This window comes from Hibiscus syriacus, unplaced genomic scaffold (genome assembly GCF_006381635.1).
Source record: "Hibiscus syriacus cultivar Baekdansim isolate YM2019G1 unplaced genomic scaffold, ASM638163v2 tig00110013_pilon, whole genome shotgun sequence".
In the NCBI taxonomy this organism is placed as follows: Eukaryota; Viridiplantae; Streptophyta; class Magnoliopsida; order Malvales; family Malvaceae; genus Hibiscus; species Hibiscus syriacus.
This window is the reverse complement of record NW_024062563.1, coordinates 2,196,680-2,216,816: the sequence shown is the minus strand read 5'-3', so window position 1 is coordinate 2,216,816 and position 20,137 is coordinate 2,196,680. Positions and strand designations below refer to the sequence as shown.

Below are 20,137 nucleotides of genomic sequence, written 5' to 3'. Positions count from 1 at the left end.
TACAAAATGAGTTGAAAGATAAGAGCTTCCTTCTTGTCCTCGATGATGTGTGAAATTAGGACATTAAAAACTGGGAGGACTTGAGAGGCTGTTTGCAGGGAATAAATGAAAGTAAACGAAGTTGGATTCTTGTCACTAGCCGTAGTGAAAATGTTGCATTAGTAAGCGAAATGCCTCCTGATCATAAGCATCATCTTAAGGCAATGATAGATGAGGAGTGTTGCTCCATTATCAAAGAATGGCATTTGGAAACTCTCCCTTATCGCCATAACTAGAAGCTATTGGAAGGAATATTGCTCATAGATCTGGAGACATGCCATTGGTCGCAATAGTTATAGAGGCAACTATGTGCAACAAATGGGATAGAGACGAGTGGTCGTCATTAAGAGATAGCTCTCTTTGGGGTTCAATAGAAAAGAATGAAGGGATTGTACATGTTATGAGATTAAGTTTTGATCGATTGTCTTCCCCGTCTTTAAAGCAATGCTTTGCATACTGTTCTATTTTTCCCAAGGATTTTAAGATCGAAAGGTAGCAATTGATCCAACTTTGGATGGCTGAAGGCTTTCTTCAACAACCCAGAGGAATTGCACAATTGGCGTTTGAGGATATTGGTAATGGGTACTTCAATGACTTGTTATCGAATTCTTTTTTGCAGGATGCGGAAAAGGATTTGTACGGTTCCATTACAAGTTGTAAGATGCATGATTCGGTTCATGATCTTGCTCGGCCTGTTTCACGTACGAGGCAACAACAAAATGTGTTTGATAATGTGAAATTGTTGCACTCCTTATTCTTAAATTCCAGCAGTTTCATCCACATGGTAAGGGACTTCAAAGGTATACGAGTTCTTAAATTTTGTGGTGCTTATATTGATTCATTGCCAGATTCAATTGGCAAGCTAAAGCATTTGAGATACTTTGATATCTCGAGAACTCAGATAAAGAGACTACCAAAGTCCATTGCTCATCTCTACCTTTTGGAGACATTAAGGTTATTGTGGTGCTTCGAGCTCGAACACCTTCCTGGAGGAATGGAAAGTTTAGTCAACTTGAGGCATTTATATATCAGTTATGGACATCATGTTCCTGTCGAGGTAGGATGCCTAACTGGCTAACTAGTCTTCGAACTTTGCCATTATTTGAGATCGGTACAAAAGGAGAAGAAGAATTGGGGAATTGGGATATTTAGTTGAACTTGGAGGAGAATTGGTCATAAGTCATCTTCAGAATGTTAGAGACAAAGAAGAAGCTAGGGGAGCAAGATTATGGGAGAAGAAAAAATTACAGAAGTTGCAATACCAGTGGAATTCACGATGGAATTTCTTTTGGGAAGGACGTCGTAAGGATGAAGAAGTGTTGGAAGGGTTGAAACCTCATGAAGAAGTGTTGGAAGGGTTGGAACCTCACTCAAATTTGAAAAGTTTAACTATGGAGGATTTTAAGGGAGGGTATTATCCATCATGGTTGGTAGGGAAGACTGGTAGCGACCCAAGTGCTTCTTTTCAACCCGTGAATCAGGTTGAGTTGAAACTATTATGTTGTGAGAATGTGAAGAATCTTCCACCATTTGGGCAATATCCTATTCTCAAATTTCTTGAAATAGATGGCTTACACTGTGAGGGGCATAGGAAAAGAATTTTATATGAATGGTTGTGAGGAGAATAATCCACTCGTCTTATTTTCAGCATTGGAAGTTTTCACCCTAAAGAATAAGAAAGAATTAAAAGAATGGTTAGAAGTGGAGCTGACAATTCCTGCATGTCCATCATCAAAAGTGTTGAAATTTATAGAATGTCACAATCTAAACAGTTTTCCAAGAATGAGTAGATTTTCTTCTCTAGAGAAACTCAAGATTGTCGAGTGTTCTCAGTTGGCTTGGATAGGCGATGAACCATTTTCCTCTACTCTAAAAAAACTAACCCTGAGGGATTACCTTAACTTAAGGCTCTATTATGGATTGAGAGAAGAATGTAGAGATTCGAAAAAAGAATTTAGAAGGAGAGTTTGTAGAGAAGAAAATTCATCATTAATTTCATAAAGAAAATATACTCTACACAGCAGGTATTATTTAGTTACAATTTTGGTACGGGGAATCTAAAGATGCCAGCTGGCATTCCTAAATAACATAATGCTTAACTTATTGTCTCATATCATTATTTTGCTGCTGCAGGTATTGGGCCATCATGGTTGGGCCGCTCCAGCTTGCCTTGTACTTCTTTGGTCTGCTCCAACCCGTCAAGTAATTCGAGCACATGACCCTATCGTGCTTCAATTCATTCTCGAGCTTCAATTCCCAAATTACTCTCTTCAATCCCTAACCCTCGTTCCTCCATTCCCAAATCCTCCTTGTTTTCTCGTTCTTCTTCTCCGACTATAACAATACCCGCCCCACGAGACGAGCCTTGTCCCCAAGGATCAAACGTAGGAAACTGCCCTTTTAGAACCGAATAATCTTCCCAAGTATCATTTGCTTCATCCAAATTCTCCCATCGAACCAAAAGCTGAGTTACTGGTTTGCTATTTCGATTTACGATACGTCTTCCCATAATTTTCAAGGGTTTGATTCGTAGCTGACCGTCTTCCTCTATTGCAGGAGGATATGTTGCAGCCTTGGATGAATCCCTGATGAATTTCTTCAAGAGGCTCACATGGAATACTGGGTGGAGTCTCGATGAATCTGGTAAGTCCAATCGATAAGCCACTCTCCTATCTATTCTAGTATTTTGTATAATCCATAGTATTTGGCTACTAACTTTAGATTCTTTCGCAGGGCAATTGAAGTTTGCCTGTATGGCTGCAATTTCAGGTAAACCAAATCTCTAATATTAAAATCCCTTTCTGACCGACTTTTATATGCTTGCTGCTTCATTCTATTACTAGCTAACTCTAGTTGTTGTTTAACCAATTGTCTGATATGCTCTCTGCTGTTCATGATGTCAATGACTGACTGTACTGTAGTGTCTGTAGGCCAAACCATAATAGGCGGTTTGTACCCATATAAGGATTGAAAAGGAGTAAGTTTTAGAGCAGTGTGGTAAGTGGTGTTGTACCACCACTCTGCCTGGGGTAGCCACTTATCCCATTGACTAGGTTGATATAAATAAACGCCTCTTAAATACTGCTCCAAACACTGATTAACCCTCTTTGTTTGTCCATCTATTTCTGGATGATAAGTAGTGTTGAAAAGTGTCTTAGTACCCAACTATTTCATCAATTCTTTCCAAAACACACTAGTAAAGGTTTTATCTCTGTCAGAAATTGCCATTTTAGGCTAGCCATGCAGTTTATAAACATTGTCTAAGTAGAGTTTAGCTACCTCTGCTGCATAATAAGGATGAGATAAGGACAGAAAATGATTGTACTTTGTAAACTTATCCACAATGACCAAAATACAATTTTTCTTGAGTGAAGTAGGTAAACCCTCAATGAAATCCATAATAATGGTTTCCCAAGCTTGATTAGGAACAGGTAGGGGCTGTAGCAAACCAGGTTTTGCTACATGTCCCACCTTAGTTTGCTGGTAAGTTTCACAATATCTCACATAAGTAGCAACCATAGCTTTAAGATTTGGACAATAAAACTTTGGCCTAATCTTATAATATGTAGCTTGTTCTCCTAAATGTCCACCTTGAGGAGAGTCATGCAAGGTTTGAATAACCTTCAATCTAAGGCTTCCATTAGCTCCAATATAGACTCTACCACTATATCTAAGAACATCCTTAGAATACTTCCATTTACTGTCAGTAATAGAATTAATAGTTAGAATTGAAATCCAATTTTGAGCTAGAGTTCTTTAATCTCTTGAACCCAAGTAGGTATCAAAACTATCACCCCCATAGTCAAACATTGAGCTTGATCCTCCCATCTTCTAGATAAGGCATCAGTAACTACATTTGATTTCCCCTTTCTATATTGAATAGTATAGTCCAGTCCCAACAGCTTTGTCAACCCTTTATTCTGAATAATAGTAGTCAACTTCTATTCTAAAAGAAACTTTAATGGTTCATGGTCAATCTTAATGATAAAAGGTCTACTCTCCAATTAATGTCTCCATTTTGAAATAGATAATAGAATAACAAGATATTCACGTTCATAAATGGAAATTGCTGAGTGTTTAGGGCTTAGAGCTTTACTCAAATAAGCAATAGGTCGACCATCTTGTGAAAAAACAACTCCAATAGCATCAGAACTAGCATAAGTTGTAGAAGTCCACTGAAACCCATCTTTCTTTAACATCTGTGTCAAGGGTCTGCTAATAATGCCATAGTTTCTGATGAACCTCTTGTAATACCCTATTAGACCTAAAAACCCTCTGAGAGATTTAAGGGTTTTAGGTTTAGGCCAAGTCTGCATAGCTTCTACCTTGCTGGGGTTAGTAAACACCCCTGCAGCCGAAATAATATGGCTTAAATACTCTACCTCAGTCTGTCCAAAAAAACACTTGGACAATTTTGGAAATAATTGGGTTTCTTGCAAAACTTCCAAAACCAGCTGTAAATGTTTAGCATGCTCTTGCACACTACTTTTGTACACTAAGATATCATCAAAGAAAGCTAAAACAAATTTTCTAAGGAAAGAATTAAATAATCCATTCATAAGAGCCTGAAATGTAGCAGGAGCATTAGTAAGGCCAAAAGGCATTACCTTAAATTCATAATGGCCTTGATGTGTTCTAATGGTTGTCTTGTAAATTTCTTCTGGTCTAATTCTAATATGCCAATAGCCTGATCTCAAATCAATTTTTGAAAAATAAATTGCCCCATGCAACTCATCCAATAAATCTTCCACTATAGGAATAGAGAATTTATCTTTGATGGTCATATTGTTTAATTGTATGTAATCCACACAAAATATCTAAGTGCCATCATTCTTTTTAATAAGAATGCAGGGAGAGGCAAAGGGGCTCCTGCTAGGCTGAATAACAGAAGAAGAAAACATATTAGCTATTTGTTTTTCTACCTCAGCTTTTTGATTGTGAGGAAATTTGTAGGGCCTTAGATTAACTGGTGTGGCATTAGGCTTAAGTGGAATAGCATGATCATGAACTCTCTCAGGAGGTAACCCTTCAGGTTCAACAAAAACTGTGTTATATTTCTCCAATACTTGTTGGAGTTCAGTAGGTATAGGAAGAGAATTTCCTGCCATGGTCAATAGGATAATGTGACCCATAATATCTAAATCCCAAGCAGTCATCTTAAGTAATGTAACCTCTGAAATCTGCTGTAATTCTGATGAAGGTTGTTTTCCTTGAATACAAATATGCTCTCCTTGATGGTCAAAACTTAATGTCATGTTATTGAAATCCATCAATATAGGACTAAATAATTTCATCCAATCAACTCCTAATACCATGTCACAGCCCCCAATTTAAGCAATCCGAAGTCATGTGTAAAGGTGTGTCCCTGCATTTGTCCTTCTACTTTGTTGCATCTAGCAGAATTGAATAATTATTGGCCATTAGCCACAGTGATGTCCAAGGGATAAGGGGTAGTAATTTGTATGCCAGCATCAGACCATTTGGGAGTCAAGAAACTGTGTGTACTCCCGCTATCAATTTGAATATTCAATGGTCTGCCCTGAATATATCCTTGTATTCTCAATGTAGTATGGCCAATGGAGCCAATAATAGCATTCGTAGAGATTCCCAGGGTTTCTTCTTCTGTTTGTGGACACTGATCTGTGTCTGTAGGAAAAACTTCCATTGAATAAGTGTCAATTTATTCAGTAATCATATTTAACTGTCTGTTTTTACATTGATGATTTGGGAGGAATTTCTCACCACATTTAAAACAGAGGTTATTTTGCCTCCTGTAATCAATAAGATTCTGCTTTGGGTTTGGTACTGATGTAGGTTTTGTATTTGTTGGCAATGAAGATGTTTTAGAAATATTAATGGGGTTTGGGTAGGGTGGGGTTTTAAAAGAAGGCCTCAACCTTCTATTCTCAAACTCAACAGACAGTTCATAAAGCTTAGCTTGTTTACATGCTTCAGACAAGTTCTTAGGATCTAAAGCCTTGGCCCTATGTTTAATGTCATCTCTGAGTCCACTAATAAAAAGTGATACAAAAAATTCCTCAGTTAAAGTAGGATTCTGCAAAAGCATATGAGTTTGTAACTCCTCAAATCTCTCTTGATAATCCTCCACAGACCCTTTCTGAGTTAATTTAGTGAACTCTTCTACAATATCAGAAAAATATCTGTCACTGAATCTGTGAAAAAGATCAGCTTTAAACTCATGCCATGTTACATGGCGTTTCTGCATTATATAACCATCAAACCAAATTTCTGCTTTGCCTGTTAAATATATAGTAGATACCTCCATTCTCTGCTCAACAGGAACACTACAAATAGAAAAGTATTTCAGGCATTTCTGAAGCCACCCCTAGGATTGACCCCCTCAAAAAATGGTAGTTCAATTTTAGGTCTATGCCACATAGTCCTTAAACTGTTAAATGAACCCCCTGTGCCTCTTCTTTCTACTTCATAACCCAACACATCAGGTCTAGATTCACTGTTTTCCCCCATCTGATTCTTATGTTTAGAACTGTTCTTAAGGGCTAAACAAGCATCTCGTTTAGATTTTAAATTCCCAGTTTCATCAGTCTTATAAGTAAATCTGATTTTTTCATTCACCACAGTAACCAAAACAGGATTCTTATCACCATTTTTGGAAGTGTTAGGAATTTGTACCTATTCACCAGTAGAATTTTCTTGCTCACCATTTCTACCTGTTAAAATCTTTAATAGTTCTTCAACATAACCCTGATTAGTAGACATCCTTGACTCTAGTGCAGTGATTCTATTTTCTTGAGTTTCCCACCATTTAGGTGGATTAGTCTCCTCTTGACCTTGTTTCACCAACGCTGTTAATTCTTCCATCTGTTTTTGCAAACCAGATAAATCAACCTCAGCCATATTCTGATTCTTCTTTGTCATGCCCACTGAACTTGTCAGAGGTCAAGGCTCTAGATACCAATTTTTTATGGATTGAGAGAATAATAAAGAGATTCGAGAAAAGAATTTAGAAGATGGAGAGTTTACAGAGAAGAAAATTCATCATTCATTTCATAAAGAAAATATGTTCTACACAGCAGGTATTATTTAGTTACAATTTTGGTACGGAAAATCTAAAGATGCTAGCTGGCATTCCTAAATAACAGAATGCTTAACAGATTGTCTCATATCATTCTTTTGCTACTGCAGGTATTGGGCCATCATGGTTGGGCCGCTCCAGCTTGCCTTGTACTTCTTTGGTCTGCTCCAACCCGTCAGGTAAGTCAAGCACATGACCCTCTTGTGCTTCAATTTCTTCTCGAGTTTCAATTCCCAAATTTCTCTCTTCAATCCCTAACCGTCGTTCCTCCATTCCCAAATCCCCATCGTTTCCTCGTTCTTCTTCTTCTTCTCCGACTATAACAAACTCATTACTCGTTTAGATGGTTTGTCCTCTCTCTTAAAATTAAGGCTGCTAAGATGCAAATTGTTCATAGATGAGTATAATAATCTGGAGTCAATTCCAGAAGATGTAGGCAAACTAAAGGAATTGTGTATTTATGATTGCGAAAACTTGAAAAGGCTCCCAGAAGAAAGCCTTGGGTGCCTCACAAGTTTGAAGATATTGGAATTTGAGCCCTTCTCAAAAGAGGTGGATGAATTCCCAGGTCTTGGTTCCATCCACCACCTCCACTCTTCCCTTAAAGAATTGAGGTTGAATGCACGGGATAAACCATGTTCTTTGCCACTTCAACTTCAACACCTCTCCGCACTTGAAGAGTTAGATATTCGGTACTTCAGTGGACTTAAAGCATTGCCAGAGTGGTTGGGAAACCTCTCCTATCTTCGAATTTTATGTTATTGGGGTTGTACAAATATGGTGCATCTGTCATCCAAGGAAGCCTTGCAACGCCTCTCCAATTTGCATTTGTTTCGTATATTTGGTTGTCCACGATTACAAGAAAATAGAGATGAGATGTGCAAGATCCCACGAACCCCAAATTTTGGTCCATTTTAATTGGTTTGCTTAAGCGCATTAGACTTCCAAGGTGCAATCTTTAATTTTCTTAATCTTTAAAATGATTCAACCCTTATTTTTCCATATTTTCTTCATATAATCTAATTCTTTTCTACAAGCTTTTGGAATGATTTTTGAAAACTTTTCTTAGATAAATATCACCCTTTCAAATTTCAATAGTAAATGTATGCTCACATGGTTCCTATAATACTCTTCATTGTTTATTTGATGATTACTTTTTTGTGCCTTCTTGTTGTTCCTCCCCTCCCTTAAAAACATGATTACATATGATCTGATAAAATGTAAAGCTCTCCTCAATGACTTCTCCACCTTTAAAAAAAATGGTTGATGTTTAGTTGGTGAAACTCATCTGCTATGAATTTCTTATTTTGTGATTCATTATATTTAGACATGTTGTTAAAGCTCCATTTTATTGGTTGTATTTATATGTTTGAATTTACATTTGGAAATTGGAGCCTTTATTACATGTCTTGTATTTAAGCTTTGGATCTTTCCCTTTGTGATAAAGAGTTGTTAGACATCAACGTTGTTTCATTGCAATGTTTTTCTTCCAGTGAACCTGAGATTATATATTCATATGGTATTCATCTGATGCCAGTTCACGTAAACAATGGTTCTGATCGAAACAGTTTTGAAAACCAACACATTGACATATTTATATAATAAGGTGTTTGTTTTACTCTCCCGTTCTGTATATCTTGATGTGTTTGTTATAAAAATATGTTTCTCAAATCCTTTAGCCTCTCTAAGTTAACCTGCTACCATTTGTGTTTGTTTAGGCTCTAGAGATCCAGGCACACCTTTATTTGTCAATGTTATATCTATAGCAAAGGCTACTGAAAATTTACAGTACCCTAAGATGAATGAGATGGGAAAGAGATGACGCTGAGTGCTTTGGTCCACTGCTGGTGGCCGATGTTATTGATATCTTGGCCTCAACTCAGTTCATCTTTGTTTAGCTTTCATAGCTAAACAAAGATAATAACTTTGTGTAGCTTTTCTTTCTCATCTTTATGAAAACTTTAATAGGTTCCCAAAAGAGTCTTGGGTCCCTTCTCTGAAGAGGTAGAGGAATTCCCAGGTTTTGCCTCCATCCACCACCTCCACACTTCCCTTGAAGAATTGAGGTTGAACAGATGGGATAAACCATGTTCTATGCCACATCAACTTCAAAATCTCACCGCGCTTCGGCAATTAGAAATTCGGGACTTCCGATGGACTGAAAACTTTGTCAGAGTGGTTTTAAGCAGTACTCATCTAGTAAGAATTTACTTTTATTCATCATTGTTTCATAAATTACTGGCCTGAACCGATGGATCCAGAAAAGAATTTACAATGGGAGGATATCATTTATATGAAGTAATCCAATTTACACCCCGTTTACAGTGCAGTGTCCAATTTGTTTAGAACATCCTCAATGCCCCTGAAGTCATATTTTATGCCTCTCATGTATGTTGCTACCTTGTAGAAGCTTCAGTGCGTTTGTGCTGCAATGGAACAATTAGGACAGAGGAAACAAGTATTGGAAGAAGCACGGAGGCAATAAAGCTAGTAAACACTGTTTGCCGGATGGATTTGCTTTATATGGTTCCAAAGCTACTGGTAATACACGTAGTTATGGAGGGAGAACATTATCTACTGGGGTTGATGAGCACTATAAGCGTATCTATAACACAAAAGACAGACATGTCAAAGGGATCAAAGTGTTGTTTGTAGTTGAATCTCTCGAAGCCGAAGACACTTATTTATCTTTATCGAATGGACAAAGTATGACTTGTAACTTGCAAGAGTGCTGGGAAAGGAAAAAAAAGTATTCCGTATTCGAGTTGTGAATGAGTTTGTAACACCCTAAAATTTCTCCAAATTAAAAACCCTAAAATTTGGAAAATTTTGACCTAATTCCTAAATTGAACTTCAATGACTAAATTGGAAATATAGAAACTTGAGTTCTATTTTCGTAAACCCTAGGAAATTCGATGGCTTAGCTTGAAATTTTCCCACTTTTCTTTTTAACATAATCCTTTGCCCTGACTTTTATATCTCTGCGGCGCCTCCCTCTTTTCGACAAAACCCTAGTATCTTTGTTCTTCAAGCCTCACCGTCATACCTTAATCCGTCGTCGTTAGTCGCCAAGGTAGGTCGTCAGTCATCCTTAATTGCTTTTGTCACCACCCTGTTCATCGTTGTCACACTCCGAAAATTTTAGTTAACATTAATAATCTTAATTGAATTTTTATTTAATTGATTTTAGGGATTGATTTATGAGTTTTCAAAGTTTTAGGTTAATTTTTGGGTTTCCCTAAAAGTTTATGGACTCTTTCTCAGATTTATCCATTGTTGTTCAAAAAAATGTGGTAGTGAGATATGAACTCATATACTCCAGAATCTTTTCTTTCACGTTAACCATTGAGTCATGCTTCTCTAGCTAATTAGGTTGAAGTAATAATTTATTTTTAAACTAGGTATTAAAATCCATTTTCTTTCTAAAAGGGGTATTTGGAAACTTTACCCGTATGAAACTTAAATTATATCCCTTTTTCCCCTTAACCCCATACCTCTATTCTTCGACTTCCGACCGGCAGTAGCTTATACCGTCACCACCACGACGCTCATCGTGGTTACCTGATCAAGCTTTGACCCTATGAGTAAACAAAACGACCGTCGTTGGTCACAAATCAAAGAAAGAAGTTGTAAGAAACCCATATCCATCCTCGTCCGTCGATCGCCGATGTCAGTCACTGCCACCACCTTCGAAAGAGCCTCCCTCATCCAATCAAATCCCAACTAACCCCGTTTCGTAAAGCATTATCGTTCGTCGTAGACCGACATTAAACTCCGTAAGAAAATAAAGAGGTCACGTATTGTTTCGATGTTTTCCGTCGATCTTGTCACTGGTTGACCACACCGTCTACGCTGTAGTGCTCCTCATCCCTTTCCGAGCAAAATCCAACTGGTATCATTCCATCTCGTCGCTATTTTTGTCGTACTTCGTGAAGGATAAGCTTTCAATTATTTTCCAATCATTTCAGCTTGTTTCGCCTTAATATCTGATCTGTTATTGGTTGTTTTTGGCGAGTGGATAAATGAAGAGTAATCGACCGTCGTCCCGTCTTTGTTGTCCGCTGCACACACCGTCTCGCATTCCAGTTTAGTTTTCTGAAAACTGAGCCAACTACGTAAAACGTGCGATTCACATGAGAAGGTAACACTAACACATATGAACCCTCCTTCCCTATCTATTTAAAATATCCACCTAACTTTGCAAACTACGTTTAGTTCAAACTTTTAAAACTCCGAAAAGATATAAAATGAACGGCGCCATTAATACTTCCCGCCAACTTTCAAAATATAAATATTTTCGCATCAAAAGCTTCCTTTGTACGCTCGACCGTTATCCGCTCCATTAAATTTTCAAAATTTAATCATTTACTATCCAATCACAATTCCACACGTAGACTCATCCCCTCAAAATTCCCAAATTATCCTCCTCCGCGGTTTAATCTTCCCCGGCAAGCTTCTTCCAAAAATATTTTTCAAAATTCCGCGCTCATTTTAGCCTATAAATGCCCTCTCCCCCTTTCCCCAATTTATTCACCACAAAATCATTTCTTTAGAAAACCCCCCTAATTCCTATTATCATTTCCCCAAAAATGCCTTCAATTCCAGAAGAGCCAATATTGGCCGAGAACCCAGATCGGTTCTGTATGTTTCCGATCCAATACCCACAGGTTTGGGAAATGTACAAGAAAGCCGAAGCGTCGTTTTGGACTGCCGAGGAAGTCGATTTGTCTTCCGATCTCCCACACTGGGAAACGCTCACCGCCGACGAGCGCCACTTCATCACACACGTTCTCGCCTTTTTTGCTGCCTCCGATGGTATCGTCCTTGAAAATCTTGCCGTCCGGTTCATGAAAGAGGTCCAAATCTCCGAGGCGCGTGCTTTCTATGGTTTCCAGATCGCCATTGAAAATATCCACTCCGAGATGTACAGTCTGCTTCTCGAGACTTACATCAAAGATTCGGAGGAAAAGAGCCGCCTCTTCCGTGCCATTGAAACGGTGCCGTGCGTGGCTAAAAAAGCCGAGTGGGCTATGAAATGGATCAACGGCGGAGAAACTTTCGCCGAGCGGTTGATCGCTTTTGCTTGCATTGAGGGGATATTTTTCTCTGGAAGTTTCTGCGCCATATTTTGGTTGAAAAAGCGCGGGTTAATGCCTGGATTAACTTTCTCCAATGAGTTAATCTCGCGAGATGAAGGCCTCCACTGCGATTTTGCTTGCTTGCTGTACGATCTCCTCCGGTCAAAGCTGAGCGAAGAGCGCGTGAAGGGGATAGTAAGAGAGGCCGTTGACATAGAGAGAGAGTTTGTGTGCGACGCTCTTCCCTGTGCGTTAGTAGGGATTAACAGCGATTTGATGAGTCAGTACATCGAGTTCGTAGCGGATCGGTTGTTGGGAGCGTTAGGGTACGGGAAAATTTACAATGTTGTAAACCCTTTCGATTGGATGGAACTGATTTCGTTGCAAGGGAAAACCAATTTCTTCGAGAAAAGAGTTGGTGAGTACCAGAAAGCGTCCGTCATGTCGAGTTTGAACGGTAATGGCGGCACCCATGAGTTCAAGATGGATGAGGAATTTTAGGGTTTGCTTATATTATGTTGTGTTTGCTTGCCTTTGTATTTTATATTAATTAATGTCCCTTTTTTTTTATAGTAAATACTCCATTTTGTTTGTATTTGAGAATAAAATTGTTATAAAAAATTTCAATTATCAAGTAAGGAGTAATGTATATTATATAATAATATGATATAAATAATAATTAATATTAGATTTAAACAAAATAATTGCGTATTTATTGAGAATAAAAATATAATTTTAAAAAAAAATTATTTTCATTCTAAATAATGAGTATAAAAGACATTACTATAATATTAATTATTAGCAACACATATAATTTTTTACATGATAATTCTTCTTTCCTAAATAGTTTTATTAACAAATGATTTAATTCTTGTTTTTAAGTAGATTTATTAAAAAATGATGTAATTTAAAATAATGTAAATTACGAAATTCATGAATAAATTTTATTTTCTTTCTTATTTTACTCATTAAATTTTAAAAGATTTCCATTTTCTCACCAAAATTTAATATATTGAGTCTTTTTGTCACTATGGTGTTAAATAGTTTACAATGTTAAGATATTGTCATTTAAAAAGAAACAAAACTTTCACTAAAATGATGAAATTTTACATTAATATAAAAACCCATTTATAATGCTATTAGTGAGAAATCGGTTGAGTAACAAAAAAAATCTAATGTATTAAATTCAATGAAAAAATTAAAAAGATTTAAAGTATATTGGGTGAGATAAGAAATAGTAAAGTTTAATTACCAGATTTATAATTTACCTTTTTTAAAAAAATTAAAATTTTCAAAAATTTAATGATATGAAGGTCATAGTTTGGTCGTTGAAATTATTTTTAAACTAATTAGATATCTAAACTTTTTTTTAAGTATTAAAGGTATATAAGAGACTCTTTGGAAAGATATAATTTGAGAGTACTAGGAAAAACAGTCCAGAGGAAAATGATAAAAACTTGACCAGAAGTCGCAAAAGATTATGGTTTTTTCAACAGGATGGTATCGCAATACTAAAAAAAATCATTTGCAAAAAAAACTAAATATAAAGATAACTAGAACCCCATGTCTGAGTTTGAATTACTTTATGAACTCAGATGATGTAATTCTATCTTTTGCCTTGATGCTGAGAATATTGAATATAAAACATGGGCGGCTGGTGGAAAACAAATGCACATAGGGCGGCTGGAAAAATAGTAAATGGGAGGTTAATTGTTGAAAAAAATGAAAGGGATAATTACCAAATTGAGTCATTATACTTTAGGGTATTTATAAGATTAGTCCTTAAGCTTCAACTATAAATACCCTAGCTCATTTAGCTTCAAAATCATCCCAAATCGTTTCTTTCTCACAATACTATAGAGCTTTCTTGTGAGTAGTGAGTGTTTTGTAAACACCTGTAAATTTTCTCTCTTAGTAAAAGATCTGCTGCAGTCCGGAGACGTATGCATAATTGGCTGAACTCTGTTTTCAATTTCGAGTATTATGTTTCCGCTTTTATTTCGCATTCTCACTAATCTGGTTATAGGGAAATTGCTCGTACTCGGTTTATTTCCCAACAACTGGTAATCAGAGCTTTTGGTTGTGAATTTTGTCAATTTTTTTACGAGATTACTATTCATTACTATTCAAGTAAATAGTGAAATTTGTGAATAGTAAAATTTTGTCGGTGATATGAATTTATCGACGGAGGTGTTCTAATACATGGTGTTTCACAAGAATTGTCAGAAACGATCCAAAATAGCCAGATTCGAGTGGGAGCGATGACTGCAGACGAAAGGGAAGGTGAAAATTGAGAAGTTTGATGGTGCAGACTTTGGCTTTTGGAAGATGCAGATTGAGGATTTTCTGTACCAGAAAAATATATATCAACCTCTCTCAGGAAAGCAACTAGAGGGCATGAAGAATGAAGACTGAGCTCTTCTCGACAAACAAGCCCTCGGAGTTATTCGACTGACGTTATCCCGCAATGTTGCTTTCAATATAGCAAAGGAAAAGACCACGACAAGTCTTATGGCGACTCTCTCCAGTATATATGAGAAGCCATCGGCCTCAAACAAAGTTCACTTGATGAGGCGATTATTCAATTTGCGGATGTCGGAAGGGGTATCAGTGGCTCAACAACTAAATAAACTCAACACAATCACAACCCAGTTGAGTTCTGTGGAAATTGAATTCGATGATGAAGTTAGAGCTTTAATTCTCTTATCATCTCTACCAAACAGTTGGAATGCTACTATTACAGTAGTCAGCAGCTCTTCGGGAAACATCAAATTAAAATTCGACGATGTTCGAGATCTGGTATTGAGTGAAGAAATTCGACGGAGAGAATCGGGAGAAGCATCAAGCTCCTCAGCCTTGCACACGAAGTCTAGAGGGAGAACTTCAGAAAGAAATTCAAATCGTTGCAGATCGAAATCCAGAAGGCGAAAATCAAGAACGGGAAAGAAAGATTTTACCTGTTATAATTGTGGCAAGAAGGGTCACTTTAAAAGAGATTACCGAGCACTGAAGAAAGATACCGGCGTACAGGAATCTGCCAACATGACAGAAGAGACAGGTGATGCCATGATTCTAAGCGTCAAAAGTCTGATTTAATCATGAATTTTGGATTCAGGGGCATCTTTCCACTCCACCCCATGCCAAGAAATCATGGAGAACTATGTCATTGGTGATTTTGGGAAGGTTCATCTAGCTGATGATGAAACCTAGAAGATCGTCGGAAAAGGAGACATCCGATTAAAGTTGCCAAACTAGACCACCTGGAAGCTGATAGGAGTAAGACATATTCCTGGCCTCAAAAGAAATTTGATTTCAGTAGGACAGCTTGATAGAGAAGGATATAGTATAACCTTTTCAGGCTGTGAATGTAAGATTACCAAAGGAGCACTCGTCATTGCTCGTGGTAAGAAGACTGGTACTCTCTATGTAACCTCAAATTTAGAGAATATCATTGCAGTAGCATATGCTGATAGAAAATCAAACCTATGGCACAAAAGGCTTGACCATATGAGCAAGAAATGGATGAAGACACTTTTGTCAAAAGGGAAGCTGTCGGATCTAAAAAGTGTAGATGTCGGACTACGCGAGGATTGCATCTTTGGCAAACAAAAGAAAGTCAGTTTTGCAAAGATTGACAAGACACCCAAAGCTGAAAAGTTAGAGTTGGTTCATACTGATGTATGGGGACCATCTCCAGTTCCATCCATTGCAGGCTCACTATATTATATCACCTTCATCGATGATTCTACAAGGAAGGGTGAGTTTATTTTCTGAAGAAGAAATCAGAAGTCTTTGATATCTTCAGAAAATGAAAGGCCATGGTGAAAAATGAGACTAGTTTGAAAGTCAAACGGTTGAGGTCTGATAATGGAGGAGAGTACAGAAATAGTAGATTCAGAGATTTCTGTGCAAATAATGGGATCAAGATAGAGATAACAGTTCCCATGACACCGCAGCAGAATGGCGTAGCAGAGCGCATGAACAAAACTCTAAATGAACGTGCCAGAAGTATGAGTATACATGTCGGATTGCCCAAATTGCTATGGGCTGAAGCTATCAACACTGCAACTTACCTGATCAACCGTGGGCCCTCAGTTCCTTTGGATGATGGAATACCAGAGGAAGTTTGAAGCAAGAAAGAAATAAACCTTTCACACTTAAGAGTGTTTGGTTGTATTTCTTATATACACATAAATTATGCTGAAAGAAGCAAACTTGATGCCAAGTCCAACAAATGCATCTTTGTTGGTTATGGTGGTGATGAGTTCGGTTACCGGTTTTGGGACTACGAAAATCGAAAGATCATCAGAAGCAGAGATGTCATTTTCAATGAGAATGTGATGTACAAAGACAGGTCAACCATAGAATCAAGTAGCTCCAATACCGAAGCTGAAACAAAGGAATTTGCTGAGTTCGAGGAGATTTTTGGAAATAATGTTCAAATCAATCCTGAAGCAGTTCAAGAAGAACCAGTTACACCGGAACTAAGACGCTCCTCCAGAATTCCTAAACCAACCCAACGTTATTCGCCTTCTTTGCACTACTTGTTACTGACTGACAATTGTGAACCAAAGTTCTATGATGTAGCAATGCAGGTGGAAGATTCAATCAAGTGAGAGTCTTCCATGAAAGATGAGATAGACTCACTTATGTCAAATCAGACGTGGGAATTAGCTGAATTACCACCAAGCAAGAAAGCTCTCCACAACAAGTGGATTTACAAGATCAAAGAAGAGCACGATGGGAGCAAACGCTACAAAGCAAGATTGGTTGTCAAAGGTTTTCAACAAAAAGAATGTATTGACTACAATGAAATTTTCTCTCCAGTCATGAAACTGTCTACAATCAGGCTGGTGTTGAAAATTGTATCTACAGAGAATCTACATCTTGAGCATTTAGATGTGAAGACAACTTTTCTTCATGGTGATTTTGAGAAAGAAATCTATATGAGGCAGCCAAAAGGCTTCATAAAGGCAGGCAAGAAAAACCTGGTATGCAGGTTGAAGAAGAGCTTGTATGGTTTAAAACAAGCTCCTAAACAGTGGTACAAGAAGTTCGATAGCTTCATGAGTAGCAGTGGTTTTACCAGATGCCAAGCAGATCATTGTTGCTACATCAAGAGGTTCGACAACAGCTTCATTATTTTATTATTGTACGTTGATGACATCCTCGTTGCAGGTTCAGACATGCAAGATGTTAAACCAATAAGTACACCTTTAGGTGTTCATTTTAGACTCTCCAAAGAACATTCACCAAAGACAGAGGAAGAACGTGCACACATGGTAAATGTGACGTATGCCTCATCAATTGGAAGTCTGATGTATACTATGGTTTATACTAGACCAGATATTGCTCATACAGTGAGAGCTGTTAGCAGGTACATGAATAATCTGGGCAAGGTACACTGGGAAGCAGTCAAATGGATCCTTAGATATCTACGGGGTACCACGAACAAAGCACTTTATTTCAATGGTGGAGATATAATACTTACAGGTTATGTAGATGCTGACTTAGCCGAAAATGTTGACATCAGAAGGAGCACTACAGGGTATGTCTATACTTTAGGAGATACTGCAGTGAGTTGGGTTTCTCAACTACAGAAGATAATTTCTCTCTCCACAACTGAAGCAGAATATGTTGCTGTTACAGAAGCCAGCAAGGAGATGGTTTGGCTCCAAAGTTTCTTGGAAGATTTAGGCAAGAAACAAGAAAACAATGTCTTGTATTGCAATAGTCAAAGTGTTATCCATCTAGCAAAGAATCCGTCTTTTCATTCCAGGACGAAGCATATACAATTAAGATATCATTTTATCCGGTCTCTTCTGGAAGATGGGATTTTGAAACTTGAAAAGATTAGTGGAGCTCAAAATCCGACAAACATGTTGACAAAGATGGTGACTACGGACAAACTGAAGTTGTGTTCAACTTCAGTTAGCATGCTAGAGTAAGAAGTCTTGAAAAACTACTGCATTGATCGAGGTGTGAAGACATATTAAAATCAGTCTTCAAGTGGGAGATTGTTGAATATAAAACATGGGCGGCTGGTGGAAAACAAATGCACATGGGGAGGGTGTAAATTTATAAGATTAGTCCTTAAGCTTCAAATATAAATACCTAGCTCATTTAGCTTCAAAAGCATCCCAAATCATTTCTTTCTCCCAATACTAGAGAGTTTTCTTGTGAGTAGTGAGTGTTTTGTAAATACCTATAAATTTTCTCTCTTATTAAAAGATCTGCAGCAGTCCGGAAACGTAGGCATAATTGGCTGAACTCTGTTATCAATTTCGAGTATTATTTTTTCGCTTTTATTTCGCATTCTCACTAATCTGGTTATAGGGAAATTACTTGTACTCGGTTTATTTCCCAACAGAGAAATCATACCAATTCTCGTGTTTCCTGCAAGTCGGTAATAAGATCAAAACATGAGTACAGAAGAAACATGGCAAAATTTAAACTAATACGCAATAATTCATAAATGAAAATGGTTGCAGATGGACTTAGTTGCATTCAAAGTAGAGAAATTAATGTCATTGTATCAGTTTGTTTAGTTGTTAATCCAGCATAATCTAGACTTAACCCCAAATAATACATTTATTTAATTTTCAACATGTAATTGATCATCATTTACTTCTTAGTCATCAACCCTTAACAGTAATAACACAAAAGAACTGAGAGATCAATCCATGTCTGACACATTCAGATAAGAGTATGGGCAAATGACTCTCCAAGGATTTTTTTAATAACAAAAGAACTATGGGGGAAATTTCAACATACCCAAATTTTATACCCGAATTAGTGTAACATAATAACTGCCCATCTTGAAGACAGACTCGGCCTTTTTTCATTATATTATCTAAAATGCAAGTTTCAATCATTCTAATGCTTTCTAGTGGAAGAAAAATTGGTTTGGAAACCATTTTGCCACAAGTTGTGTTTAAAAAAGCAATTTCATTGATCAGTTGAGTACAATATCCCCCAAGGAAGACAAAATCACAATATCAAGACAAGCTTAAGCATCAAAATCGTTTCATTCTAGTTTCTACATAATAATACCACTTAGATGCCAAACAAGGATTCATAAATAAACTGATACATCAGATTAAGAAAACTAACTCATTTTTCAAGTTCTCCCCAGTAAAAAACCTACAATATTCAGGCAAATTCTATTTTCCTAGAGTAATCAGCAACCAGATTTTCAAAAATTCAGATATTGTGGGTTTTCGGAGCTTTATTTATTTATTTAATATGTTAAGATCAATATCACATCAATAACGAGTAATAATACAATAAACCAACAAAGTAACATGAAAAATAAAATTAAAATGGAAAGAATCGAGCTACACCTAACCAGATCCAACAATAATGTTGTTAATGGGGATGAAGATGAGCTTGATGAAAAAACCTACGAATACCATGACCACAAATCCGATCACTGTACGAAACGCCACCTTCGTGAATTCTGAAAAAAAACGAATCTTTCGATCAGAATTCTTATCGATCAATAAAACCCAATAATAGGGAAAAATAGAGAGGAAAAATGAGTAACCTTTTTGATCGGGCTTGTGGCATTTCTTGACAAGACGAACACTATCCTTAGCGAATTCTCTTAGCGGATCAAAAACTGAATCAATTGCGTCCATTTCTTTTGTTCTGGTTTTGCTTTGGTATTGGGAAGAAAGTTCGGAACATTTTAGATCTATAGATGTATTATAAGTGCAAATTCTAAAATGCTTAAACATAAAATAATAGCCTAATCTATAATGTTTTTCATGAATAGGGGTCTATAGTAGGGATTCAAATCGCGGTAGCAATTTCGGTCATGTCGAGTTTACCACGATTGCGGCCATAGCGGGCGCTATTGCGGGTATAGCCGATATATCGAAATGCAGCGCTACCGTTATTTCGCGGGCACTATCGCGGTTGCGTACCGCTATTTAAAACTTTGGTCTATAGTATTTTTTGA

The 20,137-nt window shown here is 37.2% G+C and overlaps 2 protein-coding genes across 2 annotated transcripts; one reads left to right on the top strand and one right to left on the bottom strand.

Moving 5' to 3' along the window:
* Nucleotides 1-11,670: 11,670 nt before the first annotated feature.
* On the top strand, nt 11,671-12,746 carry LOC120212511 (ribonucleoside-diphosphate reductase small chain-like). The gene has a single exon (XM_039210791.1). The coding sequence runs from the start codon at nt 11,686-11,688 to the stop codon at nt 12,673-12,675; it is 990 nt and encodes a 329-aa protein (XP_039066722.1). The 5' UTR covers nt 11,671-11,685; the 3' UTR covers nt 12,676-12,746.
* Nucleotides 12,747-19,517: 6,771 nt separating this feature from the next.
* LOC120212350 (protein transport protein Sec61 subunit gamma-like) lies at nt 19,518-19,853 on the bottom strand. Its single transcript, XM_039210694.1, has 2 exons — nt 19,721-19,853; nt 19,518-19,633 (listed from the first exon to the last, which is right to left on the bottom strand). The coding sequence occupies exons 1-2, from the start codon at nt 19,812-19,814 to the stop codon at nt 19,518-19,520; spliced, it is 210 nt and encodes a 69-aa protein (XP_039066625.1). The 5' UTR covers nt 19,815-19,853.
* Nucleotides 19,854-20,137: the final 284 nt, after the last annotated feature.

What these genes read in the sequence shown, in the direction of transcription:
- LOC120212350 (XM_039210694.1), bottom strand. Translation starts at nt 19,814, where the DNA reads ATGGACGCAATTGATTCAGTTTTTGATCCGCTAAGAGAATTCGCTAAG. An exon ending in CCACAAGCCCGATCAAAAAG is followed by an intron (nt 19,634 to 19,720) that starts GTTACTCATTTT and finishes GTTTTTTTTCAG; the next exon opens with AATTCACGAAGGTGGCGTTT.
- LOC120212511 (XM_039210791.1), top strand. Translation starts at nt 11,686, where the DNA reads ATGCCTTCAATTCCAGAAGAGCCAATATTGGCCGAGAACCCAGATCGG.